The sequence below is a fragment of the Galleria mellonella genome, unplaced genomic scaffold, assembly GCF_026898425.1.
Source record: "Galleria mellonella isolate WM207_F2 unplaced genomic scaffold, CSIRO_AGI_GalMel_v1 utg332, whole genome shotgun sequence".
In the NCBI taxonomy this organism is placed as follows: Eukaryota; Metazoa; Arthropoda; class Insecta; order Lepidoptera; family Pyralidae; genus Galleria; species Galleria mellonella.
The window spans coordinates 134,710-156,677 of record NW_026442080.1 but is presented as its reverse complement, the minus strand read 5'-3'; the positions used below and the strand labels follow the sequence as shown (position 1 = coordinate 156,677).

The following is a 21,968-nucleotide window of genomic DNA, read 5'->3' as shown; positions in this document are numbered from 1 at the left end:
TGGTATCCTGCGAGTAGGCGGACGTTTGAATTACTCTTGTTACACATTTGATAAATGTCATCCTATGCTACTTCATGCTAAGCATAGACTCACCAAGTTGTTTTTTCAGCGGGAACATATACGTCTTCTTCATGCTGGTCCTCAGCTACTTCTGTCCTCGGTTAGAGAATCTGTCTGGCCTATAGCTGGAAGAGATTTAGCGCGTACTGTAGCTAGACAGTGCACTGTATGTAGAAGGGCAAGCGGTAGAACACCAACACCATTAATGGGTGCACTACCCAAGCAACGCGTAAATCCAGATTTTCCTTTCATTAGTACTGGTGTCGATTTTGCTGGACCATTCTTTATAACTAACAGAAAGGGTAAAGGTTCTCGAATAACAAAATGTTATCTGTGCGTTTTTGTGTGTCTTAGATACAAGTGTCTGCACTTGGAAGCCGTGAGTGAACTTTCTAAAGATGCGTTCATATTATCACTGCGTCGTTTTATCTCTCGCAGAGGTAAGCCTTTAGATATATTTTGCGATAATGGTCGCAATTTTGTGGCAGCTTCTAAAGAAATTAGACAGTTTATTAGCGCCAACACTGATGACATTTCTAATTTTTCTTCCAAGGAAGGTATTAAATTTCATTTTCAACCAGCTTATGCTCCGCATTTCGGGGGTTTATTTGAAGCAGGCGTGAAGTCAGCCAAATATTTTTTAAAGAGGATTTTAGGTAACGCTCATCTCACATTTGAAGAAATGGCAACGTTGTTTAGTCAAATTGAGGCAATTCTTAACAGTAGACCCCTATGTCCCTTGTCGTCCTGTCCCGATGACCTTCAATCCTTAACCCCAGGGCACTTCCTTATTGGAAGACCACTTTTGTCGTTACCGACACCTAATTTGCAGGATAAAAAGATAAACCGTTTAAACAGTTTTCAACGGTTGGAGCTTTTACGGCAGCAATTTTGGAAACGCTGGCAGTTGGAATACGTGTCCGAATTGCAGCAAAGGCAGAAATGGCGGATCCCAGATAGACAGCTTCAAATAAATGATTTGGTGCTGTTAAAGGAAGATAACTCCCCTCCCATGTGCTGGAGAATGGGTCGCATCTGCTCTCTGTTTCCAGGTCAAGATGGAGTGGTGCGCGTTGTTGAGATTAAAACTGCAGCAGGCAATTTCCGACGTACTGTAAAGTATATCTGTCCATTGATGGAGCCATCAGAGGAGACTTCATTGGAAGCTGATGCTTCCAAGGCCCCGGAGGATGTCGGCGCACAACACTAGCGATCGGCTCGCAGTCGGCCCAATCCAGTTGAGGTTGGCTCGCCTGTACCCTTTTCGACGTCCACTACATAGGACGTGCGCAAAAATTTATTTGTAAACCTTTATAATATAATCATTTAAAATTGGAGTCAGATTATTTATTCATATCCACCTCGGAACACAACTGATCGGGTATTTTATATGTGATTTTTTAGATTGATATAACTTGTTTATTTATGAACCGATTGAAATAAAACAAACACTAAATGTTAAATGTAGCCAACTGCAATGCATTAGTGAAAACCGTATTAAAATCGGTTAAGCCGTTTTTGAGATTAGCGTGCACAAACTTACAGACAAACAGACGAAAATTCTATACTTCATTGATTTGGGTTCTATTGCGTTCACAAAGCCTCCTTATAATAGTTTTTCTTATATATCTTCCATGTACAAACAGGGACCAGTTACGATTTTATTATACGTATTGATTAATACAATATTTTTAAATACACAATTTTAAAAGGCCGGCAGCTCACCTGCTATGCCGCTGGTATTGTGGGTGATCATGGGCGGTAGTCACTTACCATCAGGTGAGCCGCATGCTCGTTTGCACTCTGTTTTGTAAAAAAAAAACACAATACAAGTTTGGAATGTTATTTTTCCCATCAATATTTGTTATATTTTGAACATTCATTATAAACACAATAGCTTTAAACAATACGCTGTCAAATAAAAAAACAAACATCACGACCACATAACAAGACCTCTGTGACGTCACATTTTAGCATATCCTCCTACTTTTTACATAAAATGTGCTAAGTCAGAGCTCCGCTTATGTTGGTCGTTACGATTTTACATATTGCATTATCAAATATAACTTGAACTCTAAATACGAGATGTTGAAGTCCGTTTAGGGATCAACTTTATATGGATGACATTACCATGTTTTGACAAGTCACTGAACTGAAATAAAGAGTATTGAGTGAACGAATACCTACATAGAAATATACATATTATTATATTTTTGCTAAAAGTGGTACTGGCTGGAAACCAACGCTGTGCAGCTGTACACATTGCACTAGGACCTCATAACATCAGCTGAACCGAATGACAGCCTTCTTGGTCTAGATGTCGGCAACCCTTGCGACACCATCCCTTCCAGGTATGATGCGGACAACACGGCCCAGGAGCCACATTAATGGAGGTGACGTCTTCTCCTTGATGACGACGAGTGTACCCTTCTTTAGCTCGCCATAAAACCGATGCCATTTGGCTCGCCGAGGGCAGATAGATTTTAGATTTAGAGTGTTAAGAGAAACGCTATTGCCCATCCTTTGACCATTAAGTTCCCTTAATCGTCTCTTACGATATCCACGGGGATGGAAGGGGTGGCCTATTCTATACCGGGACCACACTGGACCTACATATTGTCTCATAGAAATTATATCAAACTCGGTACAGTAGTTTAGTTAATATAAAAATAACAGCTTTTGCCACAATCGTAGCCAGTTTTTTGTGGCACAATCCTATTTTTTTTTAATGAGTGATAATGAAATGGTAACCCCACCCGCGCTATCGGCATACACCGGCGGGGCACCAGTGAAGGATGATAGGTGAGGATGAAGCAGGTCCGTTAGCATATCGTGACGAATTCAACAAGAATTGTTCACGATGGTTTCCAGGGGGAACCATGTGGAGGTTGACCTAATAGGGCATATTAATAGCAATGGGGCTGTTAAACTCCATTGCTAACAATCCCTTTCCCCCATGGCACAATCCTATTATCAGTATGAAGTTTGTGATCAGCGAAGCTATAATTGTATTCCGAAGTGATCATAAAAAAGGTGCGAGCACTAGTAATATATATATATATATATATATATATATATATATATATATATATATATATATATATATATATATATATATATATTGAGATATATATTATTAAAAGCAAGAAAAGTAAAAGAAAAAAACAGAGGCATCAAACGTGACAAAACGAATATGAGACCAATACGGGGGTAAGGTCTGACGGTGGCAACAATCATTATCAAAATTAAGAACATCTTTCTTTTGAAAGTTACAGCAAAGAGAGACGCAAGAGTTTGTTCGTTTAAGCTCTGCTTTCCTATTTGAAACAAATTACAGGTTATAAAAAAAATTACAAAGTACACAGGCGGACTTAGAAAAGATTTCTTCCGATCAACTTTGAGAACCCGAAAGGAGAAAGTATCGATGAGGTTTTATATACGAATACATATAAAGAATACTTAAGTACATATATAATGCATAAATAATATGTATGATAAATCGTCATCAGCTAAGCTATTATTATCTGTCCACTGCAAATAATAAATTATAATTAATTATATTAAATTATTTAGTATAGACAGTAAGTTTGTATTTATGATTTTAATTTTTTTTTTTTTTAATTGAGAAGGTATAAATTGCATAAATGGATATAGCTTTTATCAGTATCAATCAAGCAAGCCATGATAGATTACTAGTAAGTTATCATGTTTTAAAGAAATTTTCTAAATAGGCCACTACCTAGGCAATTTCTTGTGTATTTGTACTACTAATGTACTACCAAGTACAAATAGAGAACAATCATTTTTTGATGACCATGATGAAATCAGCCGGTGCTGTCCACTGCTGAACATAGGCCATGTTGGAGGGTTTTGCTAATAGTTGCCACGCTTGTTGACAGCCGGCGAGTTGACAGCCACAGTTAGACTTTGGTGATGTTTTAAGAGGGACACTGCTGCCCAACCCTCGACCATTAAATTACCTTAGTCGCCTCTTATAACGCCCATGGGAAAAGAAGTAGAACCAATTCTATGCCAGGTGTCTTGTGGTACATTTCAGTTTTACGAACTATATATATTCTTTATTGCACTTAAACAATATATTCGACAATTAGTTTAAGAACTTGTTAGCAAGGGAGGACTTATCTCTGAAAGAGATCTCTTCCAGCCAACCCAGTGTAGTTAGAGAGAAAATGATTTAATTTAACTATTTATTAATTTGAAATACAAAGCAGACGAAGTCACGGGCACAGTTAGTTTCAATAATAAAAATGTTCACTGAATCGGAAAGTTATGAGTTTTGACATTTGCCTTCTTCTTTTGATAGAGAAAAAAAGTTTTTTTTTTTTTTTGCTGCATTGTAAAAATAGAAAATCTTATTTTGGGACGACGCCTATCACGTAAACAAGGCACGGTTCGGTCGACCAAAATAAATTAGAAACGAGACTTTTCGAATTGACACATGTCTATATTCTCACTTTCTGATTTTCCATATAATTTACTAGGAACTGCGTACAATAAAATGGTGTAAGCGTTAAGTCATCATCGGGACGTTCCTATGACGTTTTTTGATTTACCATATATTTTTAATGTAATAACAATCGCTATTTTAATCGAGAAAATTCGACTACTTTCGAAACCATCCGAGACTCTTAATTTTTTATGTAGATTTCTTTTTTATACAACTTAGAATGGCAAGCAAGCTGACGGCCCACCTGATGGAAAGTGTTAACCGTCGTCTATAGACATGAGCAGTACCATGGACATAACAGAGTATACTGTTTCGCCCATGGGGGGTATCCCCATGCGTTGCCATTCCTGAGGACTCAGGTGTTATTATTATGGTAATTGGAATGCCAAACAAGATGACAGCCCACCTGATGGGAAGCGTCACCATACACATGAACAATACCATAAACAACATAAAACATAATGTGATGCACTGATACTCCTTGTGCATTGGGTGGAAAAGGAATTGATAGTAATGGAGACTACCAGCACCATTGCTAGCAATTGCTAGCAAGCACAGTTGATTCAGAGCCGAACAAAAATGGGATGGATGTTCCCAAGCAGTCAACTTTTGTACAAAGACTTTTTTGACATGTCATCGTAAGATTCTTCTGTCACGATTGATAGAAGAGTAAATGAATGACTGAATGGTCGAGGAATGGACAGCAGCGTTCTTCTTAATACATCAACAAAGCTTATCTGCGGTTGCCAAACGTGGCAACTACTAGCAAATCTCCCCTTATGTGGGAGACCTATATTCATCAGTGGACAATTATTAGCTAATATAATAATAATAGTGTCTGAAACAACATGATAATGTTAATGAACTTAAGCCTCACCTTAAAGGGATTTTGCCAGTAGTTCCCACGCTTGGCAGGCAGATTGGCAACCGCAGTTAGGCTTTGGAGATGTTTTAAGAGGGACGCTGCTGCCCATCCTTCCCTCTCACTTAGTCGCCCCTTACGACAAAGGAAGGGATGGCCTATTCTATGGTTGGAATACAAGAGAAAGGCTTAATATGAAATAGGCTTTTTCACTATAAGTATTTTAATGTTATTTTAGAATTTGTTAAAAGGAAAATCCAAAATATCCATTTAAACATATATTTAACACCTATCTAGCACATGTTTTCTTTTTTTATCATTTATAATAAATATCTATATTGTTATTTATTATTTCAGGTATTTTTCAAAATACGAGAGAATTGAAGACGTCTACTCAATAAAAGGTAAGATCTGCATTTATGCTATTATAATCAATAAAGTTTGAGATATACAGATAAATTATGGCAGTAAAATTACTGTGTACATAGCCATTATAACTATAATCCTCAGGACTAGCGCCGCTTGAAAGGTATAATGGGCGTCACAGTATATTACTGAGAATAAAACTATAACACTATAGTCTTCAAGACTAGTTACGCTTGAAGAGTATCATAGGTGACACAGTATATTACTGAAAACAAAGCCATGACACCATATTCTTAAGGGCCGACAACGCTTGAAAGATATCTTGTGTGTTACAGTGTACTACCGAAAACAAAGCCATAATACCATAATTCTCAGTACCGGCAACACTTGAAGGGTATCATGGGCGTCACAGTATTAAATCAATAAAGTGATTCATGTCTACAGACGACGGTTACTATAAACCTTTTTTTTGCTTTATCATCATCATCATTTCAGCCATTATGCGTCCACATAGGCCTTTCCAATAAACTGCTATAAGGAACGGTCCTGAGCCACCTACATCCACTGACTCCCTGTAATGTATTTAAGGTCGTCACTCCATCCACCAGAGGGAGACTTTGTACAAAAGTCGATTGCTTGGGTACCTCTGTCCCATTCGTGTTTCAACCGTGAAGCAGTTGTGTTTGCATAGCTGTGTTTCGGTTATTCAGAAGGATAACACCTGAGTTCTCAGGAATGGCAACATATAGGGGGTATCATGGGCGAAACAGTATACTCTGTTATGTCCATGGTACTGCTCATGTCTATAGGCGACGGTTACCACTTTCCATCAGGTGGACCGTCAGCTTGTTTGCCATTCTAAGTTGTATTAAAAAAAATCTAGCGGAGGGTTGTTTGGTTACATAAAAATATATATAATAAAGATACACCATACAACTGAACGCCAATCCCAAATTCCCCCATATTAACAAGGCACCGAGTGTAATACAGTTATGGCTGTGTGACCCAATTAAAACTTGGAAGTTAATTAGTCCAACCTTATTAAGCGGAGAATCGCTTGAATGCATGGCGATATCGCATAAAGTTTTTTGATCAAACGACCTATTTATTTATTTATTCATTAGTACAAATATGTGTAGTGTACATGGCGGACTTAATGCTAAAAGCATTCTCTCCCAGTCAACCATAGGAAAGTGTCAGAATACTCAAATGCGGTACTAGTAATTATTAATATACATACATACTAAAATTACATATATAAACGAATAAATATATATGAATAACAAATATACTTACACATATATGATATATACTATATTATATACGAAATTGAGAATAATATAAAGCACTTACTGCTCGGATAAAGATAAAAGTGAGCGTGAACGCTTTTTATATTACCTATTATTATAGTTCACGATAAAAAACGACGAAACAAACTGATAAGATCAAAAAATCCATTCGTATGGACTTTTTAAAATATGTACACTTTTTTTATATATATACTATTATAAATACATAGATGTGTGTATGATATACATATATCAGATTATTTGCATAACAAAGATTATTTGCATTCCCAAGTCATCTATACTTATAATAAATCTGTAGAGAGGTCAATTCTGTACATGAAATATATTTTTAAAATAACTATCAGGGGGTGATAAGTGATCGATACTGATGCCAAAAATGCAATCAGTAAAATTTTTGTCTGTCTGTCTGTAATTTCGTTATAGAAACAAAAACTATTTGACGGATTTTAACAAAACTTGGTACAATTATTCTTCATACTCCTGGGTAGGTTATAGTATACTTTTCATCGCGCTATGATCAATAGGAGTAGAGCAGTGAAGGGAAATGTTGGAAAAACGGAAGAAGTTACTCCATTTTTAAGCTTCCGTCGCGTGTGCAGCCTTAATGGCCACTTTTTAAAATGTAAAAATGTCCACCCGTGCGACACCGGGACGGGCCGCTAGTTTAAGAATAAAATTCTAAAAGTTCTCTCATAATGCTACCAGAGAGAGACTTTGTACAAAAGTCGATTGCTTGAGTACCTCTGTCCCATTCGTGTTTCAACCGTGAAGCAATTGTGTTTGCATGACTGTGTTTCGATTTGAAGGGTGGGATATGGCGTGAATTGACAGGGTACGGAGGAAAAACATCTCAGTCCTCAGGAATGGCAATGCATGGAAGGTACCATGGGCGAAACGGTATACTCTGTTATATCCATGGTACTGCTCATGTCTATAGACGACGGTTACCACTTTCCATAAGGTGGGCCATCAGCTTGTTTCCCATTCTAAGTTGTATAAAAAAAAAACCATAATTTTTTTACAACTTATTAATTTTAATTGTGTGTGCACTGTTTTAATAATTCTGTATTTTAAGTATTCTGTGTTTTTTATTGTTTTGTTTGTGTCAGTTTTGTTAATATGTAATCGATGACTTTAGAAAATGTGCTGTACATCTGTAATTGGTGTAAATGCAAGATGTTAGCCCTGTATATCAATTAAAATTAATGTCTGTATTTACACTGTTGATGTACTTTTAAAATAAATAAATAAAATAAAATAACAATATTCGTATCTCGTATTTACGTATCTTATTATTGGAAAATTATATTATTATACGTATCACATCTCCCATATTTAGAACTAACAAAATTTTTCATCGTGCCTCCCACCAAATTGTTTATAATTACTCCTCTCCATCCAAAGGTTGCCTGGAAGAGATCGCTTCTAGCGATAAGGTCGCCCATTGTTGTCTCATTGTGATTATTTCTTGTAATTATTTATATTTATAATAAGTTTACTATTGTAATCTTTTGGAGGAAACAATAAAGAGTATCTATCTATCTATCTTTTATAAGTGTAATTAGCATTAAGTAACTGTCGATGGATCAGAGAGAAAAATTATATAATATAATCTTAAGATCAGTCCCTAAAAAACTACGAGTGTGCTCATCATACTTACATCTGCAAAAAATAAATGGGAGTAATTTTTCAAAGATATATTTGAGAGCAAATTGCCGATGATCCGAGCGTGATACATTGCCAGCTGGGCCATTGATCACGATTCCTAACACAACGCACGTTGAAAGAAAAAGGTACAGTTTTATCCAATACCTGAATGGTTTGGAAAATTATAATGTAATAATAATTTACTAAGAGAATTGCGTATCTTGAAACAATTCATACTCACTTTAACGTTTCCTATAATATGATTGAATACAAAGATGACTGGCTCATCCGTCATACTCGTGAATGGGTTTTTTTTATACAACTTAAAATGGAAAACAAGCTGACGGCCCACCTGATGGAAAGTGGTAACCGTCGCTTATAGACATAAGCAGTACCATGGACATAACAGAGTATACTGTTTCGTCCATGATATCCCCCATACGTTGCCATTCCTGAGGACTCAGGTGTTATTTCTCTGTACCCTGTAAATTCACGCCATATCCCACTCTTCAAAGAGAAACACAGTCATGCAAACACAACTGCTTTACGGTTAAAACACGAATGAGACAGAGGTACCCAAGCAAACGACTTTTGTACAAAGTCTCCCTCTGCTTCTAGTAAGGAGTAGTCTGTTCAAGAATACTGTGAATGAATTTTTTTTTTACAACACAGGGGGCAAACGAACATGCGGCTCACCTGATGGTAAGTGACTACCGCTGCCCATGATCATCCACAACACCTACGGCATTGCAGGTGTGCTGCCGGCCTTTTAAAAAGGAATATGCTCTTTTCTTGAAGGTTATGTTGATTGTAGCGTTGTAGCTTTTTTCTTTCTTTTATCAATACTAAGTTTGTGATAGACATTTTATCCGATCATATTTTTTTGTTGCGCACTTAACTCTTATTTGAAAAAAAAACAACAGCTGTATTTCTTGGCCGTTCTTCTCAGCTGATATTGCATTCTGAACTGGGCGGTAGATTAAAAAAATAACTATTCAAAAATGCTTATTTATTAAATTTACTTGAATAAAAATAATTTTTATTTATTTATTCAAAAAACAGTCGCAACGATATTAGATTATTACAATAATAATAGAAATATAAATAATATTTTTTTTAATTTTTGTGTCTGTCGGTATATGTTATTTAAAAACTGGTGTATGTTTAATCTTGCCACGCAGTATTATCATATTAGATTCTAACTGTCCACTGCTGAATATAAACCTCTCCCTGGAGGGGTTTTGCCAGTAGTTTTGGCAGGCGGATTGGCAACCGCAGTTAGGCTTTGGAGATGTTTTAAGAGGGATGCCGGTGCCCATTTCTCGCCCTCCCTTAGTCGCTTCTTACGACACCCATGGGAAAAGAAGGGGTGGCCTATTCTATGTCGGGAATATTTTAATTAATTAATTATTCATATTACAGATAACATAATAGTATACTTTAGGTATATAAAATACATATTGGAGATAATATATAACGTAAATTTCATATAAAGCTTTGTTATATGCTTAGAAATATACATATTAAAAGATATTTTCTTATTGGAAAAAGAAGGGTTGGCCTATTCTATGCCGGAACCACACGGAATATGCAATACAGAGTATAGAAATTATTTATTTCATTGAATTCCTTCACGCATAACAAGTAGCAAGCAATAAGCCAATTTCTAATAAATTCTTCAAAAACTTAAACACTATTTAAATTTCAATACGAGCTCGAATAACCTTAAAAGTCCATTTAAAGCATAGAAATGTTTCTTTTAAAACTAGGTGCCCGGAGAAGTGTTCTACGGTTGCTAAAGTGTCGGAAACTAGACAGTATTCAGTGGAAAAGACGGGGAGGTAAATATAAAACGAAACAACATATCGACTTTTGTAGATAGGAATTGCACAGTATCGCTTCACGAACAATCTCACAGAACAAACTTTAAGAGTGCCTTTTAAAATGCAACTTCATTCGTGACAACACCTGTGAACAATAATGTGTTTCGTAGACACATTAGATTGAAAATATTTTATTTGAATTTAAAACGCGTAACCCTGTAGTTCATTTTAAATTTTATCATTGTTTACAAATGATATATAAACGTATTGAAAACTTTTTCCTTAATATGTCTGTTATAATTAAATTCTACATAATGGATTTTAATATGCTAGTCGAAATATTAAGTACCTAACATGTTCACAAAAACAATTACGAATCTAATAATAACTCTAACTACCCCGTGAATGATTATAAACGTGAACATATTTATTTTTAATATTATAATAGCTTTGGTTATTTGAATAGAATTATTTTGTTTAATTCCGCTACCGTTAGTATGTGTTAGTATTGGCAGTGGCACACATACTAATGGTAGCAGAATTAAACAAAATAATTCTATTCAAATAACCAATGATATGAACTTCCGCAATATGACACCTAGTTCAGTAAAATACATAATAGTTTTTGAACGCAAATTTTCATGCATAGATATTTAAAGTAGATAACCAAATCATTAATAAAAAATAAAAAATACAGCAGATTTTAAATTACAACATCAGAAACTATGAAACCAATATCCAATTTGATGCAGTACTTTTTGCTTGTAACTATCAAAAATTATTGTTTTGACTTCTATAATTCTTATTACTTTCATATCAATTTTACTTAAATATTTCCTGTATTCGGATATCGTCTAATTACAATTTTATTATTTAAATAAGATATAATTATCACCAAAATTACATGATGTTCACTATTAAAACCATGAGCATAGTTTGTAACTTGCTAGCTCCTGGTTTCTTCGGTCCCAGCTCGCAGGGCGTTATTGTGGGACCATATAAATTGAAGATCGAACCTCCTTTGAAATAATTTGTATTTAAAATATATAATGTACAAAGAGAGATGTGCACTTTTTATGATGTTGGTTGAGAGAAGGGCCGTTGTTACCATGTTTAAAAAAGTATTTTATACATTTTATAAATAATTATTTATATTGCCAACAATCCAAATAATATTTTAATGATCAATGGAATGGCAGCATCTGTATAAAAATTTGATTACAAATTTTCAACCAAAAAGACGAACGGAAAGCATACGTACAAAGCAAAATAAAAGACAACACTCCATCTTCTCGGAAAATAATATCGCGCAAAAATCTTTTATGTAATTTGCCATTGCAGAAGTTACAGAGCTATGAATCATTAGGAGGGTCGCAGTTCTAAACAAAACAAACATAATTCCACGGTTCGAACGACAAAAGGCATTCGCCTCCAATAAAACGCGGCACCTACTCACAATGTTTGGGTTCATTAGAGTGTTTGAATTTTGATGTTACGAACATGTTTGTATTGGAATTTCAAATGAGAGGGAGCACTGATTTAGCGTTACATTGATCAGATTCATTGAAACGTGACATTGTTCGTTTACTGCAGAGAATCATGTTAAATTATCGAGTAAGTCTAATGAGAAGATGTGGATGTGACTTACTAATGCCAAAGTTACAAACTCCTTAATATAGCCTATTTGCTAATTCATTGACATAAATCAGGTAGCGAAAATAATTTCTGCACATATGTTAAGGTAACCAGTAACGGAGAAATTGCGAGGTAATACAATGTCTTGGTATGATCATGTCATGCGCAAAAATGAAAGCCATGTTTTAAAGAAAGTGGTTTTAAGGAAAGTGGATGGATGGAAGGAAGGGGACGACCGAAGAAAAGGTGGAGTGACCGTGTGAAGGATGATATGCATAAAAGAGAAGTAAACTCGGAAATGGTAGTTGACAGGGATTTCTGGAAAAAGAAACCATTTTGTGCCGACACTAAATAAATTAAAAAAGGCAAGAGAATGATGAGTTACGTAAGTAGTTACGTAACAATGATACAAAAAAATCAAACATAATAAGAACTTTAAATTGTACTTAAATCGATTTTAAAATCATTTAAAAAAAAACTTATTTTATTGATGATCAGCGCCTTATTGTGTATTGAAACTACGTTAAGACATTGCAACTCTATGCAATTTTTATAGAATGTATCATGGGAAGTATTCTGAGGAATTGTTCGGATTGATACCTGCTACTGAATTTCACAATCATGCAATCAGCCATAAACTAAAGTTCAATCTCAACCATCTGGATGAATGGCGAGTCTTCCATCGTGTAGTTTTCAAGACACTTTCTTGCACGTACAATCACGCTATGAAATCAATTTCTAGCAACAGTGTTTCCGAACCAATACGACATCGTAACTTTCAAGAAAAGAGTATACTCCTTTTTAAAAGGCCGGCAGCCTGCCTGCAATTTCTCCAATGTTGCGCGTACTAATGGGCGGCGGTAGTCACTTACCATCAGGTGAGCTACATGCTAGTTCCCCGCTGTATATTATAAGAAACTGCATTGAAATCATTTTACGAGTTACTATACCAGAAACAGTGATAGAGACTAAACCAAACGTATAACTTCTCTTTGGGTCAAAGGAAAAAACTCGTTCGGTGTAAAACAAACCGGTAATATCAGAATGACAGGAACTAAGGCCACTCCACACGACCGACGTCAACGGCAGATTATTTATAGCCATTATTTATCAGCCACTGAATGGAGCGCGACGCGAACCGGCACACCCGTATGGAATACCTTTATTTGCGAGTGTCTGACTAATAGATTTTCGAAGAGCTATCTCTTTATATGGTTTCGGAATGAAAAATTGCCGCCATTTTCAACGGGTGCCTAGTACGTCGATAAGGAGGGAGTTTTGTACAAATCTATTTTTTTTATTGTTAGAAAGGCAAACGAGCAGACGGACTACCTGATGTAAAATGGCGACTGTCACCCATAAACACCTGCATTCGAATGGAGGTGCTTGTGCGTTTTCGACTTCTTCAATGTTTGTAGGCACGTTTTCTGAAAAGCCCCATATTAAAGCAGTAATAAGGCGAAAACTGAAGAAAACTAAAAACGGGAGCACATTTCATAACCCAAATATAGTTTGTACGAGGTAAGAATAAACAGAATGCAGGAACAGTAGTAGTATGGCACGCGCCCAAAAATTGTAGTAGAACTCCAGCTCTATGGCAATATGGTGGAAAAAATGATGAAGGCATCAGGTCATATAATTTCTTGGAATATTCCTCATATTCACATATTCTCTCTTTTTCTTTACGTGCCATCTCCTACCGGAGATTGACAATCATCATGGCGATCTTTACCTTATCCACCGTTATCCTGCAAAGGGATCTGGTGCTCATTCCGAACCACTGCCTTAATTTTTTTAACAATAAAATTCACTGTCTTCCTGATCTTCGGCAACCTTGGATCTTTCCCTGTATTATACGTTGCAGATACACGACATTTCATTTAAATTATAATTATATTCTTCTGTATTCAAATTCCTAAAAAAATATTAATAACAAAACCAGCAACCAGCTGGGGATCGTACACAGAGCGAAGTCGCAGGTAAAAGCGCAGGTAAAAATAATTGGCTACTAACTCATAATTTAAATATATTAAATAGCAATAATATAATATAGTTGAAGTATGTCGATGGGCAGATTGCAATTTCCAGCAATAATCATATTCCGGGACAGATTGCCGGCGTAACGAAGGGCTGGCTCATAACGAGGCGCGGCCAGTGGCTATATCATAGATTAGAGGCGGTATACCGCTGAGAAAAGTCGTAGATTTACAAAGAGAGATAAAGAAAATTAAGAAAATATAAAAAATAGTAGTAAAATATATTTCTTTTTAGTAGGTACATCTTCACACTATATAAATATCCTCATTTCATTTAAACTTATCTAGTTTTATTGATTTATATACAGGTATACATACCCAGTAAATTCACGCCATATCCCACCCTTCGAACCGAAACACAGCCATGCAAACACAACTGCTTCACGGTTGAAACACGAATGCGACAGAGGTACCCAAGCAATCGACTTTTGTACAAAGTTTTCCCTCTGGTAAAATAAAAAGATAGTCTTTAATATTTACTTCAAAAGGTTTCAGCAGTAAACTTATCAACCTACTTCAAAAAGAAGAAGGTTTTAATTCGGTTATATATTGTTTTGTTTGTTACCTTACAACTCCATCAGTCTAAACCGATTTAGATAATTCTTTTTTTTAATCTGAAAAAAAATACACTTACTTATTTTTTTAATACTTTATTGCATCATCATAACAGTATTTGTAGAACAATTTTCAATACGTATAGTGTAGTACAAAAGGCGGTCTTATTGCTAAGCAATCTCTTCCAGACAACTTTTCGGTAGAAAGAATTAAAGAATAAATAGGTAGGTGGCGTGTTAAAAAAATAGATCTGTAAAAATAATAAATATCTGTGACAGATATAATAAGTATAATAATAAGTATCTTCTTAAGGTATATTACAAAAACAAGCAGCCATGCAGTCCTCGGCCATAATATGTTAAGTACTAGGAAATACAATAATTACACTAAACTAAAGATGTCACACCACTCAGACACGCACACACACGATTCTCCATAAAAATAATATATATGTGTATGCATATTTGCATACACACACGAAAAACATCTTTTTTCCAAAGGTTTTTGGGACGCATTGTCTGAGAAAACCGGCAAATTAGCCGAAAATGAAGTAAATAAGTATCTTACAGATTGATCCACAGAAATCTTATCAAAATCGGTTCAATGATTTAGTTTTTAGATCAAAAAGTTTTGTCACAAAAATCTATTTTTGTTTGAGCAGATCTCATCAAATTGATTTACAAGAAGTGTTAGAAAACAATGGGTGGCTTTATCCATTATATTACAATAAATACTTCATGATTTCGTCATTTATAAACCGATTTGGAAAATTGTTTTATTATCTAAAAAGATTAAAAAAATTCAAATTTGAAATTTTATCAAAATTGTTAAAATAACTGATTTTATCAGAGTTTAAGTCTCTTTTTAGTTAAAACATGATTTTAATCTTATACCTTTGAAGTTTAAACCTGTATATACAATTCTTCTTTCCAGGTGCTCATAGACAGTGTAGAAGAAGTTTACCAGAGAACAGAGTTATCATCACTCAACATTTTACTGAGAGAACTATTACTCCCGGTGGTGATGTAAGTATTTCATTTAACAATCACCATTAGAAGTTAATCTTCATATTATTCTTTATGGCAGTTTATGGGGGTGACCTATGTCCAGCAGTGGACGGATAATGGCTAAGATGATGATGAATAGAAGTTATGAAAATCATACGGCATGCCTCATAATATTGAAATTTCATTGAAAAATTGAGGCAACTTTACTACACTTATTTTCATATCAAGCTCCAAACGGGTAGACAGACCTAACACAGTGACAAAAGATTTTTACACTTATATACCTACGTCTCGCACTTTATCGCTTTCTTTTTCGCATTAACTTTACTAACTTTCCAATTTTAATCTGCATTCCAAGCGACTAGGAGTTTAAATTACAGTATGCCAGTATTACAAAAGAAGTATTAATTAAAAAAAAAAAAAGTAAATCGTATCCATTATAAACAATCAAAATCGATTCAGAATTAGCAAAGATATATCAAATGCATAAAAAAAAATACTACCGAATTCTTAGCCATACCTTTTTAAAATCACTTTAAAAAGAGGTTTTAATACATTCGACTAATCTGTAACATTTAGATTTAGTATTGGATGTATACTGGCCGCTTAAATTAAATATTCTGAATTTGAAAATGTTAAATATTAAAAAAAAATAATAGCTTGGAATTGATTTAAAAAGTTTGCTGCGTAGTGTAGTTGAATGTTTTGTTTCAGTGTTAAAACTAAAAATAATTTTATGCAATTAATACTTGTAGTGAAGTTTTAGTTGACATTATAAACCAAAATTATTATATTTTATACCAATTGAATTATTAACAATATACCTAGATGGATCATAGCTTAAATTACCAGACATTATATTCTGTATAATTTACGCGGGAAAAATTTAAAATGCTTTAACTTTTAAAACAGGCGGTTGAAAACTCTTTTTCTTTTAAGATTAGTATAGTAGTAATATTAATGTTTCAGATTAGCATGCAGTGTGCAGCAACTGGGGACAGGCCGCCCCAATTCGTTTGGGAACGAGATGGTGTGACGGTGACTAGCTATACTGAAAATCGGTAATTTCTGCATTTATTATCATATAATATTTAAATAGAAGTAATTTAAACCTGCGAGTTTTCTGGGTATTTTACTGATCTAGGTTTTTTTTTTATACAACTTAGAATGGCAAACAAGCTGACGGCCCACCTAATGGAAAGTGGTAACCGTCGCCTATAAATATGAGCAGTACCATTGACATAACAGAGTATACTGTTTCGCCCATGATACTCCGCATGCGTTGCCATTCCTGAGGACTCGGGTGTTATTCCTCTGTACCCTGTAAATTCACGCCATATCCCACCCTTCAAACCGAAACACAGCCATGCAAACACAACTGAAACACGAATGGGACAGAGGTACCCAAGCAATCGACTTTTGTACAAAGTCTCCCTCTGGTAAAACTAGGTGTTATCTTGGGGAAGTCCACATCACTGGTTATTTGATTAGAATTATATAGTTTGATTCCACTACTATTATTATGTTCGGTACGAACGATTAAAACTATATGCCTTGTTTAGTGGTGAAACACGTGTTGCAGAACGTGCGTGGACGAAATAACAGTCGGAGATTGATTAATAATATGAAAAGTTGTGGAAGTTTAATAGTAGGTGGTCAATTTTCGAATGTTGGCAGTCACACTAATGGTAGCGGAATTCAATAAAATAATTCTAATGAAATAAACATTGGTTTGCTGGATTTTTTATGTATTTATAAATGACAAATAAGCTGCCAGCCCCTTCTAATCTTGAAAGTGACAACCGTGCAAGTGACGGTCCACAAAGAATCAGTGTTATTCCTTCGTACCTTGCAACTTCTTTAATTTTAATAAATCGATTATTTGAAAAAAATACCTAGTCATTCACAACAACCTCCATGATGCATTAGATGGGATTTTGCTTTGTAAATGAGTTCCCGGTTCGATTCCCGGTGGACCAATTTATGGAACGAGCTTCTCTGAATTGTATCGGTTCTGGGTTACTTCCCAAAGGTTTTTTACCTGACTTCTCATAACAAAGTTGGTGTGATTATGTGGCACTCGTTATAAAACCTTTCACCTATCAATTTCAGATATGCATTAGGTCAAGTGATGACCTCAGACAACTCTGTAGTGGCTCAACTCAACATAACAAGAGTAAGAGTAGAAGATGGAGGCGTGTACTCTTGCATAGCGAGAGAAGGAGATCATATAGCTTCGCATGAGAACCGACTAGATGTCTATGGTAAGAATAATCCCATGTTTTATGTGAATAGTAACCGAGCATGCGATATTGGTAGGGTACCGGTGAAGGATATAAGGTGAAGAGAAAATTTGGTTATTTGGCGTACTACGATGATTTTACAAGAAATTACCTAAAATAGTTTTTAAAAGAGACTGCATAGACATCGAGATGAAAGGTTAAACTGCTAATAATGGAGGTCATTGACCCAAAAAAAAATTAAAAAATTATTTAGTTTATTTGGATGTGGATACTTAATTATTCAACAATGAAATCCTAAGATTTCCTGCATATTATGTATATATGTATCAGTATGAAGTAAAAAGTATACAAGTCTATTTATTAGTGATCCCGGCATAGTAAAGGCCACTCCTTCCTTCTCTGAGGGTGTCGTAAGAGGTGACTAAGAGAACTGAAGGGAAGGAAGGGATGGGCAGCAGCGTCCCTCTTAAAATATCTCCAAAACCTAACTGCAGTTGCCAATCCGCGTACCAACGTGGCAACTACTAGCAAACTGCCTTGATGGGGAAGGCCTATGTTTAGCTGATAGCTGATATGATGATGATGATGAAATTTAGTACTTTTCCTCCACAAGCTTTTGCTTGCGACTTCCTTTACTTGGAAATTTAAAGAAATAGGCCACTTGTACGAAATTGAATAAAAACAAAACGTATACCAAATTTTTAATTCAACCTTCTGGAGCACAACTGTCAATGTGAACCACATCCATTTTAGCATAGCAATCTCAGCGTGATTCCAAAATAATTATATTAACAAATAGATGGACCAACATTCTAAAAATGATTGCTTCTATCGTTCTTATCAAGAATTACATATAAATTTTTCTTAAATATCTCCAATGAACAAACATCACCTAGTTACAATCTTATTATACCTATTATTTTATATATTATAATAATGCAAATAAAGTCATTTACCAGAGGGAGACTTTGTATAAAATTCGTTCGCTTGGGTATCTCTGTCCCATTCGTGTTTCTACAGTGAAACAGTTGTGTTTGCATGGCTGTGTTTCGATTTGAAGGGTGGGATATGGCAATGAATTTACAGGATACAGAGGAATAATACCCGAGTCTTCAGAAATGGCAACATATGGGCAGTATCACAAAGAGTATACTCTGTTATGTCCATGATACTACTCATGTCTATAGGCAACGGTTACCACTTTCCATCAGGTGGGCCGTTAGCTTGTTTGTCATTCTAAGTAGCATAGAAAAAATTTATTCCATTGTTCATATTTTTAGGTCCACCATACATAAGATCATTGCCACCTATAAAAATCCAGAGTGGCGAATCAGTGAATCTACGGTGCCCATACTATGGATATCCTATTAGGTAAGTACAACTCCATATAATAATGAACGTACATTTTGGATAATAACAATAAATGAATCAGATATCTCCTAGTAAAAATTTGGGAAGGCCAAAGGGAGATTTTGTACCAAAACAGCCTGCATTGGTACTTTTGTCTTACCGGTATCCATGCTGTGAAGCAGCTGTCCTTGCATAGTTTTTTCGGTTTAAGGAGTGAGATACGGCAGTCAAATTATAATGTTCTCAGACATAACACCTATTATTTTATTTTTGTATCGCCATCGAGTATTTGAATGAATGAATAAGTATACTTTATTTGCATTATACAATATAGGGAATTAACAAGACAATTAATAAATGTAATGATAGTACAAGTACAGTAAAGCAGAGAGCAATCTTTTCGTATCTCTTCGCATTTTTTCGCATCCTAAAGGTTCACTGGTAGAGAATGCCTATAGCATTAAGTCTGTCTTTCATATCGCATTTTATTGGTCAATAAAGTTTAAATAAATAAATAAAATAACACCACAGTATTCAAGAATAACCATTGAAGGGTGCATAAGGGATTCCATGGCTATCATAGAGTATTTTGCAATGACTATATTGCTGTTCGACTGTACACCGCCATAAAAGTATGACGTCAATTTGTTTTCCATTTTATGTTCACTTTAAACGACTACCACAATCAAATAGAAAATTCGTGCCGCGAGCAATTTTTAAACAGAATTCATTATTCCGTGCAGATCCGTAAAAACTTTTCTAATCTGCAAACCACTAACAGCTTTCCATTCCGATCTGTGCGAGCAAAAAGTAGTTTCGTAGTTTTCAAACATTGCTCCTGTTTGCGAGACCATTATACTCCTAGTGCCTACTATACCAATGACTTCCAAAGACATTTTTTTTTATTTTTATTTTAGAATAACATGAAAAAGTGCTGCACTTTTATTATTTTATAATTGCAAAAAATATGCCCCATATGGCCTCGACATAGAATGGACTACCTCTTTCTTTTCTCGTTCGTGTCGTCTGACAAAGAGAACTTAATTATCTAAAGATGGGCAGCAGCCCATTCATTCTCTTAAACCATCATCAGTAGTCATTTTATGTATCTACCTTATCTAAAGGCACACACGGATTAAATGGTCCATAAACTGCCTGCAAAATTATCCAATAGGTCTGAGAACGACTTTGTTCAGCAGTACCTCTGACAGTTAATAATAACTATCGGAGTCATGATATGATTACTCACGTTTAAATTCAGAAATGCTCGACTAGTTTCAAATTAATTACTGGCGATTGGTGGCGCCGTTATGGTGCTAAGATGTAACAAACAATTAAACAAGCTTTCACGTCCTATCCTATTAGTATTATAAAACGCCAAATGTCAACTATTAAATCATATTTACTTATTTTACGTTATATATAATACTTGTATTAAAATAATAAAAATGCTTATATATACACTATCAAGTATATATTTATTAATGCCAAAATTCTTGGTCATAATAACAATTTTAATATTTTATTATTTTTTAAAGTGGTCAATCTTATTCTTACTAATAAATGTAGGTACACATTATAAAACAAGATGTTTAAAAAAGCTACTGTAGTTTAAAAAAATATCTAATACGCGCATGAATAAGAACTCTATCGACTTCGAAAGTAGTCGGGCATCTTCGAATTTAAAATGATTGAGTAAAGCCGACAAATAATTATAATTTAAAGTGGATTATTTTTAAACGACTACATTTTTTCAGCAAAATTGACTGGGAGCACAATGGGAAAATATTGAATACGAACAATGTATTCCAAACTCGATATAAAAGAAACTTACATTTTTTAAAACGAAAAACCCGAAGAGATGCGCCATCGGTAAACATTAATGGAGTGCTGACCATTCCAGAAGTAAGCAAAGAACAGAACGGTGCTGTGTACACTTGTATTGTTACAAGTCCATCAGGGGAAATGGCAAGAAGGGCATTTGAAATACAAGTCATCGAAGCACCAATTTTAGAAGATTTACTATTAGGAAATAATTTACAAGAGGGTCAAATTGTTAACATTTACTGTAATGTTCGAAGTGGAGACTTGCCTATACATTTTGAATGGTTGAAAGACGGGAAGAGGATTCCAAATAGTTTGAAGGTAAATTTTACATAAATACTCTAATATTTACCGTAATATTCTGGTCTTGGTCCTGGCATAGAATTGGCCAACCCTTCCATTCCCATGGATGTCGTAAGAGGCGACTAAGGAAGGACGAGGGCTGGACAGCAGCGTCCATCTTAAAATATCTTCAAAACCTAACTGTGGTTGTTAAACCACGTGCCAAGCAGGGCAACTATTTTCAAACCCCAAAAGGGGAGGCTTATGTTTAGCAGTGGACAGTTAGAGGCTGATATGATGATGATGATGACTCTAATAATAAAGTACTAAGCTCAATGTCAGTCGCAGTGCAGTGCCCTCAAATGCATTGCAGGGAATCAATGAATGCAAGTGGCTCAGACCCGTTCCTAATGACTATGCGAGAAGCGGTAGTCACTTACTATCGGGTGAGCCCCATGCTCGTTTGCCCTTTGTGTTGTAAAAAAAATCTTTTCATTCAC

At 35.1% G+C, this 21,968-nt stretch overlaps 1 protein-coding gene across 1 annotated transcript in view; it reads left to right on the top strand.

Annotated features, from left to right (window-relative positions):
• The window catches only part of LOC113523563 (cell adhesion molecule Dscam2-like), a 224,877-nt gene that overhangs the window by 161,505 nt on the left and 41,404 nt on the right, over window positions 1-21,968 (top strand). The window contains exons 8-14 of the mRNA XM_052896763.1: window positions 5,748-5,794; window positions 9,386-9,415; window positions 15,696-15,787; window positions 16,739-16,830; window positions 17,882-18,033; window positions 19,293-19,383; window positions 21,120-21,507. Of these exons, the coding sequence (XP_052752723.1) occupies window positions 5,748-5,794; window positions 9,386-9,415; window positions 15,696-15,787; window positions 16,739-16,830; window positions 17,882-18,033; window positions 19,293-19,383; window positions 21,120-21,507 (892 nt within the window). The remainder of the gene's footprint in view (window positions 1-5,747; window positions 5,795-9,385; window positions 9,416-15,695; window positions 15,788-16,738; window positions 16,831-17,881; window positions 18,034-19,292; window positions 19,384-21,119; window positions 21,508-21,968) is intronic.